The 22763-nt window shown below is 37.5% G+C and overlaps 1 protein-coding gene across 6 annotated transcripts in view; it reads right to left on the bottom strand.

Annotated features, from left to right (window-relative positions):
* NEBL (nebulette) overlaps window positions 1-22763 on the bottom strand; it is a 309240-nt gene that overhangs the window by 37626 nt on the left and 248851 nt on the right. For 3 of the 6 annotated variants that reach the window (XM_080382347.1, XM_080382348.1, XM_080382346.1), the window contains 6 exons: window positions 22156-22248; window positions 17204-17296; window positions 16724-16815; window positions 14617-14710; window positions 12200-12304; window positions 10910-11081 (listed from right to left, as the gene is read on the bottom strand). In XM_080382347.1, the coding sequence (XP_080238473.1) occupies window positions 10910-11081; window positions 12200-12304; window positions 14617-14710; window positions 16724-16815; window positions 17204-17296; window positions 22156-22248 (649 nt within the window). Of the gene's footprint in view, window positions 1-5629; window positions 5723-10909; window positions 11082-12199; window positions 12305-14616; window positions 14711-16723; window positions 16816-17203; window positions 17297-22155; window positions 22249-22763 lie in introns of all 6 variants that reach the window. The other 3 variants (XM_080382349.1, XM_080382350.1, XM_080382351.1) reach the window with 2 other exon arrangements.

Below are 22763 nucleotides of genomic sequence, written 5' to 3'. Positions count from 1 at the left end.
CATAAAAGGACTTAAAGGAGGAAGCCCAAAGAAAACACTTTCAGCAAAGTATAATGAAAACAAAATGTGCACACAAATTGTTGCATAATAAAAAACAGAGAGAGCATGAGTGACAATGAAATGACAGTAACAGTGATACACTTTAGTGCAGATGAGTCTTCACTGTCCAAACACACTAAGAGGATTTCTTCACCTCAAAATGAGTCAAAGACCGATGCAAAACAGAAGTGACAAAAACAGTAGCTCTAGTAGCAGTGCCATGGCTCATCTGCTATCATCTGGTCAGCATCACGACACTCTATTCTAGTAGTAGATAAACGTGTATAGTCACTTCCCTGCTATGATGGCAAAGCCTGGAATTTGTTCCAGTAGTAGCTGAGTGACCCCTGTAGACACTAGGTTGACTCCCTTAAGGACAAGTTTCTGCACTCTCAAAAACTTAAAATTGTTTGACATTTTAATCCTAAACCAGAATGACCTCTGGTTGTAGTATTTTGTTTCTTTGCGTACCACAAACAATGGGCCTGAGGAAAAATATTAATTAACCTTAAAGTTTTACTTAGAGTCTTTGCCTCATCTTGCCACTTTGTCTGTTCTTGTACATACATAGCTCTGAGCAACTGAGCTTCGTTTCTGTAATTGGCACTGGATCATACACCACAAATTCATTCCTGTATCTTACATTGTACCACATACTAACAGTCCAGTATTAAAAAGTCTTTTTCCCGCCTCAGTTTTCTGGAGATGGAACTACTGTGAAGAATATATCTAGAAAGTGTTCTAAAATAAAACAAACCTTAAAAAAAATCAAACTCCAATACTGTGAACTCATGCTACTTTTAAACATTTTTACTTTTGCCTTTGGGGAAGAATGGAACTAAGCAAAACGGTCTTGAGCCATGACAAATGTGACCTAATTGCCATTTTCACTTATTGAACGAAGTTAACTAGAAAGACAGTAGGTTAATTTTATATGGAGACCTTAAAATAGGAGAAGATATCTTTATAAAAACACATGCTCTAGCACAACTTCTGAGAAACACTGTAGACTCTGAATACAAGAAGTCCAGTTAGGCGATATCTGTGTTTCTTTTGTCAAGACACCGAAAACTCTTAACTATACTTATTAAATGGGAGTTACATGTAAAAGCAATTAATCTCTTGCACAGAGTAGATGGTTGAAATACAAGCAGAACTGTCCAAAATAATGCAAAACTGGAACAGGTGTTGAACCATATGAACCAGATCATCCTCTCCTAGTGTCTGAATGCAAACTAACAGTATGGGAACTTACGTGTAGGGGAGAAAGGGGAGAGAGTGAGAGTGAAAAGAACTGAGTGAAAAACAATGTGTAAGACTGCACAGAAAATCAGGACAGACAGAAACTCCTTATAAAACTTTATAAAGAAACTCCCCCAAAAGAAAAACAGTTGAGAAATTTGTTAGACACAATGCTGTTTAGAAAGATCTGAATTGAAAGCAAAAAAGCCCATCTCTTGTTGCCTTTTTTTCTACAGTCTTGTGGGAAGAAGGAACTGCCTGGTCTGTCTTTATAAACAAAAATAAACCTGATATCCATATATCTCAACTTCTCTTTTTGATGAAAATAATCTGAAAAACCTTCCCAAGAATGAATGAATAACTCCATGTCTGAGAAGTTGCAACACCAGTGTTAAAAGCAGGACTGAAAGAAATCATTAGCTTCTGTTCCTCTTTAGCCAAGCTGAAAATAACTACTTGAAAAACAGCTCAGAATTTTGCAAGAACTAATGTGGCACCCAACTGTTTCTGGGAAGTGCTACAGAATGACTTGCAGGTAAAAAGGAAATCTTTGTTAGTGCAGTAATTAATTACAAAGCTTTTAGGCAGACTGAGAAGCTCTAGTGCAAAACCTTCTGTCCAGTATAGCAAAAAAATTCAATATCAGGAAGACATAAAGTCAACCTTGAAAAACACTACTAACAGGGAGAAGCTGCAAAAAAGACAGACAAAGCTGAAAAGTAATTTCAAAAAGAGCATCAGAATGAAAGTTCATCACTTCCAGCAAGCTTGCTGGAAACTATTAACAATTGTTCCCTATCCAGTTTTACCTGCAGTAGTCTAAAAAGGAGAACAGGTGTTTCCTAAACTTACAACATGCAGAAATCTACTGATACTGCAGGAAAAGCTCCCTGTGAGGCATACTTGGCTCAGCTCAATGTCATCATCTAAAATAATGGTCAGAGAATCGAACAGGAAGAAGTAATTGTAGTGAACAACGTTCGTAGCCTCCCTGTGATGTTGTTACTGACATTTCCCAGACAAGTGAGTTATTTAGATCTGAATAAGCCTTTAACATTTGGTATGAAGCCAGGGACCCAGGTAAGGGCTGGGACAGGTGGTTATGGAACAATTCCACCAGCAGCGGCAGTGGAAGACTTGAATTTTGGGTTGGATATCAGTAAAGGTATCTAGAATAAAGTAGTAATTGAACAATGTAGAAATCTCTAAAAGATAATGAGACAAGGACAAAGACTCTTAGAGGTTACAGAATTGGTCACAGGTCCTCTACTGTCTTTCCTGTTGGCATGCCATCAGATTGAACAATTGCCAGTGAGAAACACTGCTAGATCTAAAAGTACAAACTCCATGAAAAACAGCCATGAAATTTCAGCAACACTGATTTGGTTCTCATTTACTGTGGTATGCCATAAGGGATACTGTATAAAGGTCAAGGGCAACCTCACCTTGTGGCTATGTGCTAAAGACATTTTGGATGGGATGCCACCATAAAAAAGGTTGGTATTTTTGACCAAAGGTGTTATCTTCTGCTGGTTTTTTCTGAGTATGTTCCCAGAAATGGCATTTTCTTGTAAACCATTAAGAGGTACGTTAAATTACTTAGCTCTGACATTTATTTCTCACCCTGCAATGGGAACTGTCTGCAAGTGCTCAAACCCTGGCTAGCCAACTGGGTCAAAAGGGGAAACAATATTTTGCCAAAATACATTGATCTTGGCAAGAATCTATTCAACACATCACCACAACAACAGAATAGAGACACAAAAAAGCAAGTTTGCTAGTGCCGAAACAACAGGGAAAATAAAGCCCATTTCCTATTCCCAATATGGCAAGTAATAAAAAATATCTGTTAACAATCAAATCAAGCTGACAAAGCAATTTAAAATGGCTCGGAATACAGCCAAAAAAAGATCATAACAGGGAGAGACAATATGCACTGGACTGAAAAGCCCACTTCACATCATCACGGGAAGAGACATAAAGACCAGCATGATGTGCATGATTGCTATCATATATTGAAAGAGTTGGGAATATAGTTAAAATATCAAATAAAGACGGACAGACATGATATAAGGGATTAAATTTCTGTCAAAGACATGCGCTTCTTTCTTTGTTCCAAGTTCTTCAGTCTGAACACTTTCTTCTCACTCATTCTTAATCAGAGATTAAGATTATGTGGGACCTAACAGAACATATACTCCCTAAACACTAGCCACTATAACAAATGAACAGGCGCAATCTACAATTAAGATGCCTTAAAATCTTCTAAAAGCATGGGTAATTCAGGGATGCCAGGCAACTAAACAGTAACAATACTTTCACGCCTTCTTAAAAAAACAAAAATAGTAACCCTTTGGATGACCTTTTCAATGCACCTTCTTTCACAACTGAGCAGAAATCACTGGGTTTTTTTAAATGTATACTTAGAATGCAATCTTTCTGAATATTTACAATTCACCAGTCAAGTCTAGTACACATTTATGCCACTAGGATGACCAGACCCTTATTCAAAAATTTCATAAATTTTGTTCTAATCTATGGCATCAAACAGATGTAAAATGTGGTTTTGTACCTGGGAATAGAGGTTCATCAAAGTATTCTAATATTAATCCATGCTAAACAATATCACACTATATAAGCTTCCCAGCTGAACACCAACCCTGGTTCCCAAACTGCTGACAGCATAAGAAAACTTCCATATGTGAGAAAGTTGTCAGCTGATACACTTTTTTTTTTAGGATGGAAACCAGGAGTCACAAGCACCTGCATAGTTTAATGTGAAGTACTTCAGTCACTGAAGTACTATTGTGTGCTTGATTTGCACACCGAAAAGCACAAGGTAATTTTTTTTTTCAGTTCAGAGGTGTATTTTTTCAGTTACATTTTGTCTTTCAAGAGAAAAAAAATAAAACAAATGAATGTACATTTTGCAAAAACACAACAACCTCTTAAAGCACCGTAAATGGGAGTTAGCAAGGCATTCGGACTGCCAGTGTTACCAAAATAGTGAAAGGGAACACACGATAAAGCAGTATGGCATGCAAGAAAATGTGCAACCTTGAGATTTGGCTTTGCTTCCTTAATCAATCAGACCATAGTTTACATCGTTTCTAATGATTTGTGACTATACAAGGATGTGGAGTTAATACAGGAATGTGTGGTCTCAACACACCGTGATAGTGTCATTAGTGAAAAAGGTGGGAATAAGGGGTACCTCCTTCATCAGATGGCCTTGTTATTTCACTGCAGTAAGAAAAGGTAGGGTTCGTGTCAGAGCCATCTGATTTATAATCTCCCAAACTGGTAGAATGTAAGTACTGCTTACTGTAACGGCTTGCTCTTTCTACAAAGGTAGAAAGAAAGAATATCACAGTAAATAGGTGACAGAAGTGCAAAGACAAGCAACAACAAAACCCCCAACACTGCTGACATTGATATGCATACACTGATGCCATTAAAATTAGAGAAAAGTAAATTGTTCACAATTTTTTATCCATTTTGATCACCACCAGCTCAAAAGGTTGCTTCAAAATTAAATACAGCTAAGCTTGTTCTCTGCTTTAAGATAGCAGAAATGGAAGGTAGGATTGAGATACTGGAAAAATAAGGAATTGAGATGAAGCATATGAAAATTTCCGGTGGAAAATCAAAATGTTCTTTTATTCCAGCATGCATACAAGTGCATGTGGAAATACTGCTGTATGACATTCAAAAGAATATTTAAAAGTTCCACTAGTAGTAGCGAAGAAAATACATGTGCAAAACTAAACATTCAAAATAAACGCTTGCGGGGGCAGGGGGGGGGGACAGGGTAGGGGGGGTATGTGTGGACAACAGTCCAAAAACTTCTAGAGCCAAAGTATTGCTGCCTATTCTTACATTACTTTCTCTCCTTTTCCTTCCACCCTTAAATTAGGAACACCTTTTAGTTGCAAACAATAGCACAAGGTATAATATCACATGTCCTATAAGTAAAATGTGCATAGAAAAGAAATCAACTTCATAAATAGGCCACCTTCTGTATCTCTGAAACTTTAGTAAGGTCCAACTATTTTAAAATTCTATTTATAGTGAGGACCAAGTAGGTCAATGCTTTTTGAGTGACTACTTGTAAGTGGTGTGAATAACTGTTGTTTATGATAAGATTTATTTCACTATTTCTTATCTGTACATGTGATTACAGCTGAAGTTCTTATAAAACACCACTTTTAAAATACTACAGTTTTATTTATATATATATATATGTATGAAAACATAAAACATATGGCTGGCACATGGACTTGAAAATTTACTGTATCAACTTAGTTTCATAAGTTTCATAAGGGAAAAGTCAGGATACAAGCAATACCAGAAAGCATATGCAGACTCCTAGACTGAATATTGTCCTCCAGAGGATCAATGTCGAAGATGGAGCCAGGATCTGTGCGCCAAACTTTAAGATCTTTTCCCAAAGCACAGAAATTACAGGACAGACAAACAACAAAGGAAGTAAAAGCATGAAAGTAATGAGTTTTAACAATCAACAACCAATTTCTTTCATGTAGAAATTAACCAAAATACCTAGATATTCACCTGAAAGGATCAGAAAGCATTAATCTCCTGCTTAAAAGAACTTAGTACATTCATTTTAAGTGTTGACGTTATTTTAAGGAGATTTTTTTCTCCCAGTTTTTGTTTTCCTTTTCTAAATATGACCATTGTATTTTCTTAAGCCTAAATAAATGGAAACAAATTAAGTATCACATACCAGCATTCTTTTCCACTAGCAAAACCAAAATCATCAGAGCTACAAGATTATTTCCCCAGTTCACCAACAGCATCCTTCCTCCATGGAGATGCCCAGTATGCAAACCTATAGTTGACAGTTACCAGTATACATCTCTACAGCTGACAGAGGCACTACAGGCCCTTCTTTTCATACAGCAGAGATCAAGTCAGATTAACAAGGAGAATCAGGGGCATAGCTCATCTTATACAAAATACATTTCTCTAAGTTGCTCAATTCATATAAATTGTAAAAGCAAAAGTATGTCTTTCTTAATTAATACAACAAATGGACTAGGGTGACAAATTCAGCTGTAGAAATCTTCACTGTAGACATCTACAGTTGGGCAAAATGAAGCCTCCCCTTGACCATGAGTCCAGTTCTGGGCTCCCCAGTTCAAGAGGGACAGGGAACCGCTGGAGAGGGTCCAGCAGAGGGCTATGAAAATGATGAGGGGACTGGAACGTGTCCCTGATGAGGAAAGGCTGAGAGAGCTGGGCCTGTTCAGCCTGCAGAAGAGAAGACCGAGAGGGGATCTCACCGACACATACAAGTATCTTAATGGTGGGTGTCCAGAGGCTGGGGCCAGGCTCTTTTCAGTGGTGCCCAGTGACAGGACAAGGGGCAACGGGCACAAACTGCAGCACAGGGAGTTCCACCTGAATGTGAGGAAGCACTTCTTGACTTTGAGGGTGACAGAGCACTGGAACAGGCTGCCCAGAGAGGCTGTGGAGTCTCCTTCTCTGGAGACATTCAAAACCCACCTGGACGCGATCCTGTGCAACCTGCTCTAGGTGAACCTGCTTTATCAGGGGGCTGGACTAGATGACCTCCAGAGGTCCCTTCCAACCCAGACCATTCTGTGATTCTGTGATCTTAACTAGTAACTTAACTTTGTCTTTCAAATATCTATGGTTCCTGGGACACAGAATTACTATTGATCCACTACCCTACTATCAAAAAGCATTTTTGGAATTCAGTGGGTGGATTCAAAACCAGTAGTAATTGTAAGATCTTCAGCTTGAATTCATACAGATAAGTTATTAATATCTCCTGAATCTATGTATCTGAACAGGATACTAAAAGAAAAAAAGAGTCCATAAAAATTAATTAATTATATATTTGAGTTTAAGTTATAATCACAGCAAAAAAGTGAGTACAGATTAATAAATAATTCCAGTGTTGTATAAGAGGAGGCTTAAAACAAATGCAGAAGCATCTACAGTGTAAATGTGAGATCACCTCACACCAATCCAATATATACAATTCATATAAGCAGGTGTGTTGATCTGCTGGGGGGCAGGAGGCTCTGCAGGGGGGTCTGGGCAGGCCGGGCCCATGGCCGAGGCCAGTTGTAGGAGGTTCAACAGGGAGAAGTGCCGGGTCCTGCACTGGGGACACAACAGCCCCATGCAGCGCTACGGGCTGGGGAAGGGTGGCTGGGAAGTGCCTGGTGGGAAAGACCCTGGTGGTGCTGGTTGACGGTTGACTGCACATGAGCCAACAGTGTGCCCAGGTGGCCAAGAAGCCAACAGCATCCTGGCTGGTGTCAGAGAGCCTGTGGTCAGCCAGACCAGGGAGTGATTGTCCCCCTGTACTCAGGACTTGCGCGTGGGACTGCACCTTGAATACCGTGTTCAGTTTTGGGCCCCTCACTACAAGAAAGACATAGAGGTGCTGAAGTGTGTCCAGAGAAGGGCAATGAAAACGGTGAAGGGTTTAGAACACAAGTCCTGTGAGAAGCTGCTGAGGGAATTGTGGTTAATTAGTCTGGAGAAAAGAAGGCTCAGGGGAGACCTTATCGCACTCTGCAACTACCTGAAAGAAGGTTGTAGCGATGTAGGTGTTTGTCTCTTCTCCCAAGTAACAAGTGACAGGACAAGAGGAAACAGCCTTAAGTTGCACTAGGAGAGGTTTAGATTGGACATTAGGAAACATTTCTTCACTGAAAGGGTTGTCAAGCAATGGAACAGGCTGCCCAGGGATGTGGCTGAGTCACTGTCCCTGAAAGTATTTGAAAGGCATGTAGATGCAGTGCCTGGGGACATGGTTTAGTGGTGGACTTAGCAGTGCTAGGTTAACAGTCTGACTTGATGATCTTAAAGGTCTTTTCTGACCTAAACAATTCTACGATACCTGCTATGTCTACAAATGTAATAATCATTAAATCTCTCCAAACAAGTTTAAAATAAAACTGTGATGTAAAGCACAATCATTAAAGTACAAATCTACCAGATGACACCTTTTTACTAGTGGTTTGCTTCTTGGGCAAACCTGTCTGCAGGATTTACTCAATGCCTTGGAAGTGGGAAGATTATGGGTCCTCCCAGCTTGGTCCTTTTGCTTGTTTGAGTGGTACCAGGCTAAATAACAGGTTAGTAAGTCAAGTGGGACTGTGTAGACCCCAAGTATGTCATGTTTCAAACTATTAATAGCCTAGAGACAATGGAAAGAACAGACAGAGCTAATAAAACAAATCCCATAGCTTTAGAGTATGTCCAATGTATGTACATTACATGTTTTCTACTGCAACTCCCGTAAGGTGAGGCACAGTACTAACTCCCTCTTGACAAGATGAATAAAAGCCAATGCAAAATCTTTTGTATCTTATGTAATCCTATGATAAACTAGTCCTAACAGTAATAAATTACGCAAGTACATGAAGCACGGACAAGTATGAGAGAGGTGGAGGGACTGGTGAATGCCCAACTTCTCCTGTTTGATCACACCTTAGTAAATAAAAATATACTAAGTACAGATTCATGACAGCATCAATGCAGCAGCCATTGATTTGTACTGATTTTACCCATCTCTGTAGTCTGAAATAACATGCTTTAGCATGGTTAAAACTAGTACCTATTTTCCAAAGCAAAGACATTAATTTTAGCAATCAGGCATTTGAAAAAGTTGTTACAGCTTCACCAATAATACTTTGAAAACCAACCAGATGGACTCTAGCACAGAGATATGTTTCCTAAGTGGCTGAACAACTATCAGCTAGGAAAAAACTCAAGAGTCATACTTGTTTTTTTCAGTCTGCGACTTTTTTTCTGGCTGCCAAGGACATTCCATGAGCAGGTAGCTCACTGTTTCTTTTTAAACAAGCAGATATAATTGCAGTTCACTCTGAAAAAGCATTAGCTGAAATATCACTGGGTATTAGGCTCACAGGTTTGTCATGACCTCTTTAAATAGTTGCACAATTTTTGCTGTTTGGTATATATCTGAAGTTAAGAATTCCTGTGTGTTTTGACAATCGAGTATTTTAAAGTGATAAATAGTACTAATATTTCAGTTACTTTCAGCACAAGAATTTATCTCAGAGGTGTTCTTAATCCTAATTGTTTGTGCAGCAAGCCTCCAGCTATTGAACACAGAATTGCACGCTAATCTTACATAGGGCTACAGCACATGTGCAATGCAGTCCAGAGTAGGAGGTTTGAAGTACACACTAAGGAGCATATTGAAAACTGTATATTTAACTGCAATTTTGCAGGAGCTTTTCTCTCTCTCTGGATGCACCACTTCTAGCTATGGAAGTGAGTTCAAGTGCTGGATGCACCACTTCTAGCTATGGAAGTGAGTTCAAGCGCTTGGGTCTCTACAGATGAGGATTTTCTGGTCAAGTTGTTGCCCTAGATCCAGAATGTGTGACCCTCTGAGACGTGCACGGTCTTAAAAGCACCAGTACCTTCCCCAGGCAGAGTTCTCTGAACACTGAGAAATCACTTCTGATATAAGGCTGTAGCTGCAGACACATAAAAGGTGGCTACAGAAAAGGAAAGAATTATGTTTCTTTATGTGGTGAAGACTCATTTGGAAACTTTAAGGAAAAGACCAAAGAAGCATCCATCCAAAGAAGGAATGATACAAATAAAGTTAACCTTGTTTTAGGCAGGAGGATGGACTATATGATCCGCCAGTTAGTCCATCTGACCTGCCATTTCTCTGATTTTTGAAAGGTAGATTTAAAGTCAACCTTGCTATTCTTAATACATATGAAGGATTTTAGAGCACTATCTCAGCATGTTTTTCCGTATGTAAATCCTCTGGGGTCTACACAGTTGTCAAGCACAGAAAAACAGAAAAAGGACACACAAAAAGAAAAGGAAAGGAGAACAAAAAAAGTCAGGTTACCATTTCCTTTGCCATAGCAGACTTTATAACTTTTAAAAGATTTCAGGTATCTGTTTTGATTTTGAAAGAGTGTTTATTATGAATACTCCAAATGCAACCTTAATGCACTACTTTCTGCCTACAAAACCAGTCCATATTCTACCCCCTGAATACCTGGTCTTATCTTGGACCATCTTTCAGAATGTCGCTTCTGAACACTAGTGTTCGGCTTACCAGAGATCTAATGAGTTACTGATGAATTACAGCTTGAGGTATTTTGAAAGACGTGTGAAATTCTAAAACATTCCAAAGAGGTAAATGGAGCATGTGCAGCTCTGGAGAAATTGCTGACTGACAGAAGGGGAAATCTCAAACTGGTCTGCAACATTTAAACATTGAAATTTTGGAGAATCACAGCTTTAATCTTCTCTTTTCTGTGCAAAATGAAGATTATTGCAGATATTCTGGCCTTTCTTGAAGAGTCAAAATTCAAACTTCAAGTAATAGCAATGACTATCTGTATTTTTTAAAAAATTACAGAGCAAATGATAATGTATCTCCCATTCATTGCCATTATTACTTTGCTAGAAGCTGGCATTGAACCAGTAGTTCAACACAAGACTCATACTGAGAAAAGAGTGAAAATGAAATCTGTGAGTACTTTTTCTTGGATATAATTGAGAACACAAGCAGAGGCTTTCATCTTCCCCACAGCGTTTTCAATAGCAATGGTATTTAGCAACTTACCAACAATTATTCCAGGTCTTCTATCCATTTCAACAATATGTGGATGTACACCTTTATATGCTGCATCACTCACAATTTGGGTGTTTTTCCGCACCCGTTCTGTTATAGGATCATCTACCACTGGGGTAAAGCCTCTTCCCTTTGTCTTCTCAAAATCTTCATGATATTTTACCTAGAAAAACAAGAAGAATTACATTTTCCCCCAAGCTGCAACTGGCATCAATTGGTTATTCTATGTAGGAATGCATATGTGTTTGTTTTAGGAGGTACTTAATGTTCTTTGGGTTTTGCATCATAATAGAATTGTTACACACATGAGACAGGCTGGATGGCCAGCCAAGTCTTTTCCATCTCCCTAACGATCTCCTGATATCTTATTACCATTTTTGCATTTATTTTCTCTTGCCACTGAATTAGGCATTAACTCAAGCAGCAAAGCATTATCTTAGAGTCACGCAGGACAGAAAAAACCCTCAGGAGGCCATCTGGTCTATCCCTTCTTCTCTAAGGTAGGATAGTTCTCTACCAATGTAGACAACTACATCTGTCAGTAAAAAACATTCCAGCAGTAATTGTTCTAAAGAAATCAAGTATTTTCATTCACTAGGAATTTTGATTATATGCACAGTTTCATACAAAAGGTACTCTTTTGTTCTTTTGTTTTATCATATGCCAGATGGTTTTAAACATAAGTTTTTAGGAAGAATTGGAGTTATTCTAAGCAGCTTGCTCAAAAAAGTAAAACAAAATCAACAGGAACATTAGGGTAGAAAGTGTTATATAACCAGGTGTTGGAACAAAACCAGTATTAGTATGAGTTATAAAGGTAGTACCCCCAATTATGCATATTTACTTTTTAAATAGTCTTAATCATCAAATAATTAAATTGACAAACATTCTCACACAAGCAAATGCACACAAAACAACTCATTCCAAGACAAAAGTCACATAGAAACCAGGAACGTGCACAGGCACAAGGTGAAGTGTGTCACCTAATCCAGTCAAACTGTGATGCTCAAATGAGGTGTGTACTTTTTTGAAGGAAAAAAAAAACCCAAACAAAATAACAGACATTTAACTGTTAGAAAACTGTTTATTAGTATTTTGAAAATGGTCATTACAGTCATATGCAGTTAGAAAACACTCCCTCAACAGGCATAAGAAGAAAATATTCTTTCCATACGTAAGCAGAGAGTTTCATTAGTTACCTATATTAATGGAAGGGAAAATCCAATGGAAGTCAAGTGCCATTCCTTAGCATACTCTAGTTATAGGAAGAAAACACCCTACCATTGAGATGTTGTTTTGTGTTTCTTTGACATGCCTTAGCTCAGGTGTGTCTAGAAGCACACTACATCTACCTTTCATCTGCCTCTGATCACTGCTGTACTTGACCTGCAAAACAGCAACAACACCACACATGAAGTTTTTGTTCACAGTAGAAAGGATGGTGAGAATCACACCATACAACTGTATCATTTGCAAATCACAATGCCCAACATTTTTCTTGTTTCTTTCTTCACATTCATTTCCTAACAACTTATTTCAGAGATTAGCTAGTATTTGGTAAGGCCAAAGGGCACATTTATTCTACCAATCACTTAAAAAAAAAAAAAGTCTATTTACCTGAAAGCTGAAACTCTTGACTGTCTAAATTACTTAAGTTAAATAATTCATTTATCAACTGAAAAATAAGATAAATAATAGGAAAACACCACTCTGACTTGGACATCTTTAAAACATATTTGTAGGGCTGATGATAAACTACTTTCTTATTACCCAGGCATACCCAGATTCTGTCCTCAGTCTGCTTCTAGGCTGGGATTAGATGAGAACTCCTGAGTTCCTAGGGAATTCAACCCTTACAAGTAGGTTAGTCTTTGGCAGCCTTCTTACTTCTATTCGGTAGTTAGCCTTGGCTAGCAGCACCAAAAGCAACATGTCTGGGACAAATCTAAATACGCTGCTTTCAAAGAGAACATTTGGGCTCTGTGTTCTGTGTATCAGTAAGTGCAGAACCTCCTATGTCACATTTTTCCTAATTAGCTTCTTTTGTGGCATTTTACAGACTTGTAAAGATGCAAGGTTAATTATTTCTTTAACAAAAAAAAAGCCAAAAAACCCCACACTCAAAGTTCTAAAACAGTAGTCAGTCCTACTTGTTGGTTCTAGAGTGAGTACTCTTACAGATTCTTCTGGCTGGTTGAATTTGGCTGCTAATGGAGTTTCTTAGCTCCTACATTGCATTGTAACCTGTGCACTGAGTGTTAGTACATATTTTAGATTTACCTATATATTCACACTCAAAGTATTACTTCTCAAATCAGTTGTGCAAATCTATTTCAACTTGCATTTGTGATGAGAGAAACCAAGTACTGAAATTGCCTAACCCTCCTTAAAATTACATATTAGCTAAGCACCACATACCTACGAAAATATGAGCTTTGGTGTCTGTGATTCATAGGTAAGTTTGAAGTAATGCACAGAGAAACAGAAATATATGGCACTGCATATTCTTCAAACCCTTCTTAATTAAACAGTAAATTTTCTTAGCAAATATATTCAGCTATATATGCTTTTGAATATAAGGCATTTTTCTGGACAGAATAATTACAACCAACATAGTTTGGTTTTCACCTTCTTCTCATTAACACAGAGGAGCATTTATCCCCGTAAATCTTGAGCAACAAAGTGAAAGAGTCACCTGGAAAAAAGCACTTCATTTTCAGAAATAAACAAATTATTTGAAGTCTAGAATTGTTGGGAAGCTTTCCTCTTATTTTTAACTATGACCTCAAAACTAATTGACTTTGGTAAACATGCACGAGCATTTTAAGAACATACTTAAGACATATGTAGTTACAAGGTCAGATTCTGTTTCTTTATCCCTGAACAAATCCTCTGACAAATCCAACCTACTTTACTTTTCACTCCTACACTCAGTTCTAAAGTGTTCACTACTATTAATTCTCGTCTGTCACCCTGAAACAGTGTCTCTGCATGAAACCTGTTTTGTTTACCATCTGCAAGGGCTTTGTCACTGATGTTGTTTCAGTGTTGAGGACACAGACTGTAATATAACTAGTCTGGTCCTTTTACTTCACCATGCTGTTTTGACTTTTTCCTTGCTTCTTATTAGAACTCTCTGCTGCTTCGTACACCACTGTAGTGGCCACTTAAGAAAAAAAAAATAAGTATTATCATAAAAGCCAGTAAAAGTATAGTTTCACTCTTTAGTATTTATTTAGGACTACTCTGGTCTAATGTAGGTGGCACGTCACAGAGTGGAATGGATGAGTATATGCTTCCATGCTTTGAATTATAAAAAAACAGAATTTGCACTAAAGTTAAATTCTTACTTCCTTTGATTTTTATCACCATTTACTCCTGCAATCTAGCAACTAAAACCTGGTAACAAGAGACAAAGATTTCTGAAAGAATGACTGACCTCTACTGACTCTCCCCTTGAAAAATACTGGCACCAACACCACCACTTACTTTTTTTGCAAGAATAATCAAGTAAGTCTGAATATTTTTGTTCCCCTTATGTGCAGTGCATTTACTCAAAGGATAAAAAAAAAAAATCCATTCAGTGCATAATGCAGTTGGAGTCCTTTGACACATCAAATCTAAGTGGGAAAGCATATCCTTGTTATATTCCAACAATGACTGAAAATCTAAATGACAAAAAGATTCAAACAACTTGCCGAGCTGATATTGTCTTGATTCTTCTTGACTCTCTCTATCTCAGGAGTGACACTCACAGCAGTAGCTTTGCCAGGCTGTTCTCTGTAGTGAACCTATTATTTAACAGAATGAAATGGTACATACTATTTCAGCAAAAGCAGTATCATATTGCTTTACATAAATCATACATTTTTAAAAGGTCATCCAGGAAACAACTGAAAAGCTAAAATGCATTTCAAGTTCATTAACTTAGAGAACTGATTTTTGAAGCATAACCTTGAATTCTTTCTGTACAGTTTTCTTACTGATGCATTTGTGTGGATATATACACACATATGCACACAACATCTCAACATTTACCACACTGGCTCTTGGCTGTATACAGAAGTGCCTTATATTTGGAATGGGGTAAGCCATGAATAATGCAATAAAGTCAAGCAGAGCACATGAAAAACTGAATTTCAGCAATGCCCACTGTAAACATATATTTGTCGAGATACAGCAATTCCATAAGAATACCATCCATGTTCTAGCTTTTATATTCTATATATTCAAACGTGATTAAACACAAAGGGTGCAATACATGAGACAACTGTCAATTGAATTCAACTGCCTAAATTTCACCATGTGCTTACTTAAATGTTCTGTAGGAATATCCCCTCTATTACTTTTTAACAAAATGCACTTGTAGCAATGACACATTAATCAAATGCATACTCAAGGCAGGATCAGTATATAAAGAGGATAAAGGATAGGACATGGCATTGACAGACCAATCCGTCTAATGTTAACCCTGGCCCCAAATACAAGGAAGTCAGACAGGGTAAACATTTAGTCAATAATTAGAGATCCTGGCATGATTTATGCCAATCCATATGTAAAATAAATGTTTCTGTACAAACTCCCCCCTCCTTTTTTTTTTAAATAAGCTCTTAGTTTTGTGTGATAAGGATAGCTGTGCTGATACATTATGCTCATAACCCTGCAGTGCACTGCAGCAGTAACGCACATACTGTTCAAGCCACTGTCTTCCCACACAACACCATTTGGGTCTGTCTACATCAATATATTCTAACTGAAAAACTAATGTCTTATAAAAATTATGGTAAACTTTCAAATGGATTAAACTTAAAAACTGACATTTGTAAAGATAAAATTATTATTCCAGACTTAACGCTGCTAGAAATATCTGAAGTTAAAGAATCTTGCCCAAAGCTACTCTAATGACCTGAAAGAGAATTTACACTTACCAATGAAAACTGCAGGACACAAAAATTGCTTAAAGGTAAACAATGATGTGAGCAGAACAACTACACCGAGTGGCTTGAAACACTTGGAAAAACAGGTTGGTTTGAACAGTGTGCATTTTAGAAGAGCTAGATTTATCAACACAAATCCAGGAATAAAGAGCATATGCTTAGGTTAGAGGGATAGTATTCCTGAAAACTGTAACTCTAAATTAATTTGGGGAACACAGCAGATAACACCGCAGGGAAACACCGTAGCTATTTACAGCCCCGTGAAATACGGCTGCTGATGGCTGTTCCCAGTGAGGAGAATGGCTGGTCTCTCAAAGACTTATTAACAGGGTACAACTCCAACAATGCAGGAAGGCAGCAGCGTGCTCCAAAAGCCTTTGCCTTCTTCCCTGCGCTCCCGCAAACGGTATGACTTTCTAGTGGTTATGTGAGACATTAAATATTGAACTCTGATAGAAAGGGTACTGAGGAACCAGAAAGAGACAGGTAAGAGAGCTGGAGTTTGAATACAACCATAGCCACTATTTCAAAAAGATAAGAAGAAAAGGGAAAAAAAAAAAAAAAAAAAGGCTGGAAAAGGATATTCTGTTAAAAAAAAAATCTGTCAAGATTTCCTGCAAATATCCAAGGCAGAGAATAACATTTCAAAATATCACTGCCATTTCTTTAATGGAGTATGTGATGCTTCACATGCCATTTCCCAAACCAAGCAACAACTTTTCACAGTTGTTTCCTAAAACAGGGTTTTCAAGTAATTCCATTACTGACCCCACACCTAACTTAGCAAAAGGCACAGCTTCTGGAGGCAAAACCTAGTGCTCATCAGCACCCAAAAATTATACAAAGGATTAAACGAGAGCAACTTCCCATGCTGACATTCTCTTGATTCCTCTTGACTCTTTCGATCTCTGGGGTGATGCTCACAGGTGTAGCTTTGCAGAGCTGTTCTTTGTACTGAACCTAGCAAACATGGCAGAAGATATTACACAGAGATTTCCAAGTAACAGAACTACAACAGTGTGTTAGACAACATTAAAGAGCACACTGCATTTGGATGGAAAATACCACTCCTTAATAAACACCCACATTTTCCCACATGATACGTAATACTCACCCTCTTGCAGTTGTTCTATTTCAGACACAGACAACTAATACTTCAACAGGAATACTTCATACTCTTTGATATTAATTAAAGTGCAAGAAGAAGAGTTACCATCTTACCATTAATTGATTAAATCAGTCTTTGTGGACAAACATGAACTAGCACAAACGCCACAGACATTCACTGAGGCACAAACACATTTAATACAGCAGAGAGAAGTGTGCAAGCAATGAAAACGGGACACACATTGCTAATATTCTTCTGGTTTTCCTTAACTCTCCTTAGTTCAGGTGGATCAGAAATAGTTGTTGCATGCTGAATTTCTTCCTTGTATTTAATCTGCACAATAAATATTACAAAATGTTAGCAATTTAAAGAAGATACAAACACTAAAACACAAGAAATATTTTGTCATCTCTCCCTTACACATACTGCACTGCTAGACCACACCTATCAATGTTATGGACCTAAAAATAAAGGGTTCTATTTCATTTCTGAAACAGGCTGCTAAGGTCTCCAATGCACCTTGTCTGATACAATGCAGCAGCGCATCTAAGAAGCCTAGTATCCTAGAACTCTTAGAGTGGAAATAAACATCACATGGAATTGTGGCTATCTTCATGATAATTGGGATTCTGCATATACTACTTGGAGATCTGCACCACTCTCACAATGACTTGGTCTTGCTATCATCTTGCTATGGAGCCTACCAGTCCATTTCATAAATGAAACATTTCACAGATGTATTCTTGAAAGTGTGGATGACTTCAAAGCCTCCTTCAAGTTTTCTAAAAACACACACAGACACATCAGGGAGAATGCAGATGTTCGGATGGATGATGCCTTTGAAGATGCTGTCAGATATTTACTGTTGCTTGTGCCACATTTATTCTCTTCTAAACAGCAGCATGTTTGGATATTGTACACTCGACAATTTGAAAGATGAACAGAACTAGAATTTCTTCAGTTATACACCATATGTACCAAAACTGGAATTCAACTTAATAAGAAAGAAATCTAAGGTTAAGTGGACGTGGTACTAAAGAGAAAGGCACCATATTTTCTGATTTTCCATATGCTATCCAAAAGGGTCTTGGACAAATCTGTGCACTGTCTTTGTTACTGTCTTTTATGAAATACCTGTCCAGTACTCAGCACATTGAGCTTCAAATCTCTTATGCCACCATTGAATAAACAATACTTGTAGACCATGCCATCCTTTACAGTGATGGCATGCTTTCTTTTTCTTTACAGTGGTAATAAAGCAGTGAAATTCACAAAACATTCAAAACTATCTGTGTGGTGATATATAATAGTTGGAAACATTTTTCATTAGCAAGACTCGAAGAAGGAAAAGTATTTTATGAACAAGGAAACAGTGTAATGAATCAATTTGTATAGTTGTATATTAATGTGGCATACAAAACTTCTGTTAAATACATTTTAAGGCTGCAAAATCAAAGACTCAAAAATCAGAAAATGATGCAATTAACCTAAATGTAACCTTAGTTTTGCCCCTTGGACATACGTGCTCCATATACAGTTTTTAATATATTTTATACTACTTCATTCTTTTCCTCTTGAAGTGCTTCATAACTTCTTTATCTATTACAAAAAACAGGTTTTCTGCCTCATTCATTACACATATTCAATGACCCTTACTCAGTGAGTAGTTCGCATGTGGACCATGACTGATGGGGTTTTTTAACTGGTCTAAGGTCCTGCTTTGTTGACAGAATTACTGATTTCTTCAGGAAGTTTTCTATGCTGCTCCTTGCTACAGCATCTGCATTTTTCACATACATTAATTCAGTAATTTTGCGGTGAAATGAGGAAAAAGGGAATTGTGACAAGTAAAAGTACTATTTTTACTATAGAGCACAGACAAGTAACAGCTAATCTAGCTACATAATTTAAAAAAACACGGGATCATACAGCACCTGCATTCAAATGAGAATTCAACTGTAGTTTATAAAATGGAAAGCCAGAGCAGGTCCGCCTCATGGCCAAGTATAAAATCATATCCTTTGGCAATGGATCATCAGGTCTAGACACAGGGACTTGCCTTCAGGTTCCGGCTTTTGAGTATTGACTTTGTGACCTTAATAATATTCACTAAAGGTACCTCCTAGAGAGGCAACTTCTCATGATTTAAAAAAAACTACAAATATACATATTTTCTTGCGCCTTCATCTTAAGTCCCTTGTGGTTTGGTTAGATTGACTGCACAGACCCATGAGAATAACCATCACCTCCATGAACATCATCATTGAAGAAAGGGAAAATACTTAACCCAGGGTACCTCAAATACACACTGATCACAGGAGTGATGAGTCTAAACAACCTTGGGTTCTGTTTCAGCTCTTCTGGAAGGAAGCACCTATGCACAGGAGCACATTGCTCTGCCTGTCCTTCCCCACAACTGGCCTGCCCACTTTGACCAAGCCCTTCTACACTCAGTTCCTCACCCCTAGCCACTTTATTCCCAAATCCACTGTACCAAATGTTGCTTAGTAGATAATTTTCAGTTCTCCTGAAGACGTGGTACCTCTGCAGAGCCCCAGATCTTTTAAAACAGACAAAACAACTTGTTTTTCTCTAAGCTTAAAATTGGAAGCTGCTCTAGCTGAAAATTATAAATAAATAAATAAAACCAAACCAGCCCAAAGCACAGACCAGGAATGGAAAATTTCAGTTCAGACAGTTTAGGACTGGCAGAAGTACTAAACCACTGGAAAAAAGGGTCTTTTAATAGAGACTATTAGGTAAGCTTAAGAATTGGCAGTGCTACTAGTCCTTAAAATGGTTCAAAATGTCTGTTGCTTGAGTTTTAATCAGGCCCCAGCTTTGTGGTGGTGACTGACATATCACAGGGGTTTCCTCATGGATTTCACACAAACAAAAACACAATTACAGTCTTCCTCCAAAAGCCTCCTGCTTAATGCTGCATCCAGCCCTGCCAGTCCCTCAAAATAAACAAGTTTTGAAAAAAATCCTTAGTTATTTCTAGCCTCTTGGTTCAGATTCAGTTACAGCCCATGGGTGTGATGTTTGCTTTTAAAGTTCTGTGAGATCTTGCCTCCAACTATTTAGGAGGCTGCTTCTTCTAAACAAATCATCACAAGTGAGATGAACTCAACCTCCTTGGCTGTCACCACCTTGTTTTTTAGAATCTGAAAATAGACCACTCTGATCTTTCTCTCCTATATCCATCACCTGGAAGAATCTGATCACTTTCAGAACATGATGCAATGGACTTTTTTGTATGGTTTGGTAGTACAGTGAGTGTTATGGTTTGGTGTTCTGGGATTTTTTGCACTGTAGATGTGTTTCACATTCATTCCATAGCTTCATTTAGCTCAGCAAATACTTTTAAAGCTGTCCTAAGTCCTTCTGGCTAAATTCAAAGATGTGTGTAAAATGTCTAAATCTAATGGAGCCAAAATTGGTGTAATTTACCCTTCCTTTGGGACTCCTGTAAATTACATAGCATAATTTCCCTCTTACTGAACAGTATCATTTCCCTCTTACTGACAGAGAATTTAAAACTTTCTTGCATGCTGCCCTTAAATTTGGCATTCTATGCTATTAATAAATATTATACAAGACTTAAGCAATCACAGGTACACTACATGTAATAAATTATATTTTGTAAAATACTAACTCTACACACAGACTAGGAAGGAAAAGGTCATGCTACTTATACCACTTAAGCACTACTGCATGTTGAGTTTCTCCTGATATGCTTTTGTTCAAGCATGTTTACTAGCATACTGATCTACCTTTCATTTTCCTCTCTTCACCACTGCTTAGGATTTCTAAAACAGAAAGAGCACTTTATGCTGTTTTTCCATTTCACTCTGAAAGGTATTGAGAAAAAGCATGAGAGCAAGACTACTCCTAAATATGTGTACGTGCCTCTGTGTGTGTGTGTGTGTGTGTGTGTCTATCCTCAAAATAAATGTCTGTAGTCACTGGCAAATAGGTAACAGGACATTAGGGGTTTTTTTCTAGACCAGTCAAATCTGGCTATAAAGCCCCAAAACCGTAATTGCACAGGGGTGGGGGTGTCGGTGGGGAACAAATAAAAAAGTACAACAACAAAAAAACTCCACCATCAAATCAAGAAAGCCTACAGTTTCCCAACCAGAAACACTATTTCAGGATCTAGGACACGATAGCTTCCACTGAATCTTCAAATTGCACTGTGACTCAGAATGAGAAGATGAAAAGTGATGGATGAAGCAGAGAATTCCAAAGTATGAGTTTTTCAAAATTTTATGGAAATTCTCTACCTGATCTTACTTTGGTGGCAAATGCAGTATTTAACATTACTCAGTAAATCAGGAAATCCTAGTATAAGAGGTGTCCATAGTCCCTAATTTGGATTTCAGTGCAATCTAGTATGATGTCTATGTGTTACTTTCAAGCTTTACTTTTAAAAAATCATCTAATTATCAGAAAAGTCATGTCACAAACATAAAAATGGCCCCAGAGGACTCCACAACAAAAATTCCAAGCAAGTGAAAAATGCAGCTAGAAGTGTTTTCTTGCTTGGCAGTCACTTTTCCACTTTTTCCCAAGTTTTGCAACATGGTTATCAGAAGAATATGTTCTACTGGTAGAAAACTCTCATTTTGATGTTTTATTTTCAGTCGCGCATTAAAGTGCCAAAGACATTGGGCATCCATAGATAAGCATCAATTCAGAATCAGTCTCATCAGAACCACAGATCAATTTGTCATCATCACGTAGAGGCACAAATCCTCCACCTTTTCACATAGCTCGAGTCTGAACGTAATTTTCCTCTTCTTGAAGTGCAAACTGTACCAACCCCTATGTGATACATGCAGACTCTACAGGAACTTTACAGATTTTCTTTTTTTGTGATATGATATTCTTCTAAATTGCAAATTAAAACTGCTGTTCAGTCTGTCATATCAGGAAGTACATTTCATGTTTCTCACTCCTGAAAGACAAAATTATTTCCTCAAATACTTAATTAAATATTTTTCCTATTTTTCATGATGCTTCAATTTGAAGCTCTACCTTTGGACACAGAAGAACTACACTAGATAGAGTGAAGCATTTGAATGAGATGTGTGATACGAAAACATAGAATTTTTAGTAAACAAGATGGAAAAAAAACTTTACCACCATTTACTCCCATAAGAATAATTAATGTTAATAACACTTACCGAACTAATATTCTGTTGATTTTTCTTTACTCTTTCAGTCTCTGGAGTCTCTTTCACAGCTGTGCCAGCTTCTACTTCCTTCTTATAAAACACCTTCATTTCCCCAAAAGAAAAAGTAATTATGAGACTGTTAGCAATGCAAGTACAAGTTCTCATAAAAGAGCTGGGCTATTTTCCAAGTTCCAAATTGGTCTGACTATGAATCTTGCTAAGAAAGCAAATACTTCAATATTTCATAAATCAGACTAATTATCAATAACTATAACAACATTCTGTTTCTTTTCAACTATAACCCACATAATCTATTATCATCCTTCAGACTGATCTCAAACATTTCTAAGTATTTGTAATAATAGTTTTAACTCTGGAAAAACTACAATTTAGATCAAAATCTATAGACATTTATAAATGCAACTTTATGCTTGAGTAATCTGTTCATTTCAATGTAATTGAACGTGCATGTACATGCAAGATTTGAATTTGTTTTTTAATCTTCAGATCTTAAAATGCTCTGAGAAGTGAACAGATATTATTATTTCTAATTTAACAAACTAGAAAATTGACATATTCATGACATAATAACCAGGACAGCCAGAGCTACAATCCAA

The sequence above is a fragment of the Falco punctatus genome, assembly GCF_963210335.1.
Source record: "Falco punctatus genome assembly, chromosome: 4".
In the NCBI taxonomy this organism is placed as follows: Eukaryota; Metazoa; Chordata; class Aves; order Falconiformes; family Falconidae; genus Falco; species Falco punctatus.
Note: the sequence above shows the minus strand (reverse complement) of the source record. Positions and strands in the feature narration are given on the sequence as shown.